The sequence below is a fragment of the Mus pahari genome, chromosome 21, assembly GCF_900095145.1.
Source record: "Mus pahari chromosome 21, PAHARI_EIJ_v1.1, whole genome shotgun sequence".
Taxonomy (NCBI): domain Eukaryota; kingdom Metazoa; phylum Chordata; class Mammalia; order Rodentia; family Muridae; genus Mus; species Mus pahari.
The window spans coordinates 24,597,664-24,599,906 of record NC_034610.1 but is presented as its reverse complement, the minus strand read 5'-3'; the positions used below and the strand labels follow the sequence as shown (position 1 = coordinate 24,599,906).

The window sequence follows — 2,243 nt, the reverse complement described above, 5'->3', positions numbered from 1 at the left end:
GGTTTTTGAGACAGGGTTTCTCTGTATAGCCCTGGGTTGTGGATACAAAGGACCCCAAACATGGCCACGCACACCTCTGCTGTCACTACCTTGGAGAATGACAGCAGTGTCCTGGGTGGCTACTGTGCCCACACTCCCCACCTCCAGCTACTGCACAGAAGTGGGGTGGTCTTTAAGGGCCTATCCACTCCATTCTTAAGACCCGCCAGGAACAGCTGGGCGCTCACAGCAACTTCCTGCCCTCCCTGCCATCACTGACTTAGCTTGCTCTGCTCTCCCTCTGGCCACCCGCTTAGGCCTTGTTTCACAACCCCTCAAACAGCCAGGCACGCCGCTGACTTAAAGCCTCTACAGTCAGTCACACGCTCTGCCCCAGTGGCCATATGGCTTGCTCCCTCACCCTCCTCAGGCCTCTGTTTAAATGTCGCCGGTATCCTGACTGCTTCGTTTGCATGTGCAGCCTCCCCTCCTAGTACTAAGGATCTACACAGGTTGCTGGGCCTTGCAGCAGTGTGTACTTAACCCCAGAACCTCTGACGCCCCCTGTGCCTTTGTCTACCGCCTGTCTTCCCTCAGCGCGTGGGCTGAGAGAAGGGCCTCTGCTTGCTTCACTTCCCCGGATGTCCTGGGCCTCTGTGGTGACTCACAGCCATACCTGTAACCAACGCCCGTCGATGGGTCTCTTGGGCGTGTGCGGCCACTCCGCGGCCCTTCGCCCACTCACCTGAAAGTCTTCCTCATCCAAAATCTCCTTCCTCCACTTGATCAAAAAGGCGGCGCAGACATAGAGATGGAAGTGCGAGAAGCCTTCTGGTTCAGACTGGGAAAGGAAAGGAGAGTCAGGCAGGCCTCTGGGCCCAGCTGGGAACCTCTCCCTTCCAAGCTACCTGCTGGGTGGAATACCCGGCCTAAAACCTCTTGTGTGACAGAGAACATGGGCGCAAGAGATTCCCAAAGGCTACAGCAGACACGGGACAAAGGTGGGTGGAGAGGCTTCACGGGGATAGCTGGGAGAGGGAGGGGTCCCTCCATACCTGGTACGTGTCCCACAGGCGGATGGTGCAGCGTAGGGGAAGTTCCCGCATCAGCAGGTTGTTCATCCATCGAAAGGCAAACTGCAGGTATTCCACCTCGTACCTCCTGAAGTGACTGTGTACCTGCTCTGAAAGCGGCACCAGGTCAGAGCCACCAGCAGGCCTCGGGGGCCAGGAGCAGGTTTTCTTTCTTACCAGCCCTTCCCGCTGTGGGCTGACCTTTAACCCCCCTAACGTCAGCACATGGCACATGGCATGCCGCCATCCCACCGAGCCATTCCCAGTTGCCCGCTGCCATCCCAGGGATGCACTGGCCATGAAGCAAAAGACATGAGTTAAACTTAGCTCTTCAGGGCAGGGCCAGCATGGAAGGGGGCCTGGAGGCCACCTTGGGCAGCTGCCTTCAGCATCCCTGACAGATGGCCAGCAGAGGCGGCTTCTTTCTCTTAGAAGGAGACTCACTAGGAGATCGTTCTGCAAAGTCAGTAGAAGCTAACTGCCTAGGACCTGCATCATATCCTGAGCAAGTTAAATAAACCTGGTCCCCCACCCTGCATGACAGCTTCGAGATTAATGCCTGATAGGTGGGCTTTTTGCTACTGATGTTTTAAGATGCACTTGTACTAAAAACCCTGCAGGTGTGTGTCTGCGTGTGGGCACAAGCATGTAAGTATGTGTCTCTGTGTGGGCACGTGCACATGAGCAGTCAGGGGCATCTGAGTGCCAGGAGGCACAGACAGCTGTGAGCCACTGCATCTGGGTGCTAAGAGCTGAACTTGGGGCCTCTGAAGAGCAGCAAGGGCTTGTGACCATGAGCCACCTCTCCAGCCCCGCTGGTGGGATGCTGTGACCCATGAGCCACCTCTCCAGCCCCGCTGGTGGGATGCTTATAAATCACAGTCTTCTCATTTATGAAATGGGGCAACAGGAGGTCAGCAAATGACTCAACAAGTAAGGGCATCTGCCACCAAGCCTGACAACCTGAGCCCTGACAGGAGGAGGTAACAGACGCCTGGGCACTGTCCTGAACCCCCTTCCATGTGGTGGCATGTGTGTACCTGTCCCCATAAGCATTGGAGTTTGTTTTTCATGGTTTTTTTTTTTTTGTTTGTTTGCTTGTTTTGTTTTTCGAGACAGGGTTTCTCTGTGTAGCCCTTGCTGTTCTGGAACTCACTCTGTAGACCAGGCTGGCCTCGAACTCAGAAATCC

The 2,243-nt window shown here is 55.5% G+C and overlaps 1 protein-coding gene across 2 annotated transcripts in view; it reads right to left on the bottom strand.

Annotated features, from left to right (window-relative positions):
- The window catches only part of Tbc1d22b (TBC1 domain family member 22B), a 58,496-nt gene that overhangs the window by 4,236 nt on the left and 52,017 nt on the right, over positions 1-2,243 (bottom strand). For both annotated transcript variants that reach the window (XM_021221065.2, XM_029533082.1), the window contains 2 exons: positions 1,035-1,162; positions 725-820 (listed from right to left, as the gene is read on the bottom strand). In XM_021221065.2, coding sequence (XP_021076724.1) covers positions 725-820; positions 1,035-1,162 — 224 coding nt within the window. The remainder of the gene's footprint in view (positions 1-724; positions 821-1,034; positions 1,163-2,243) is intronic.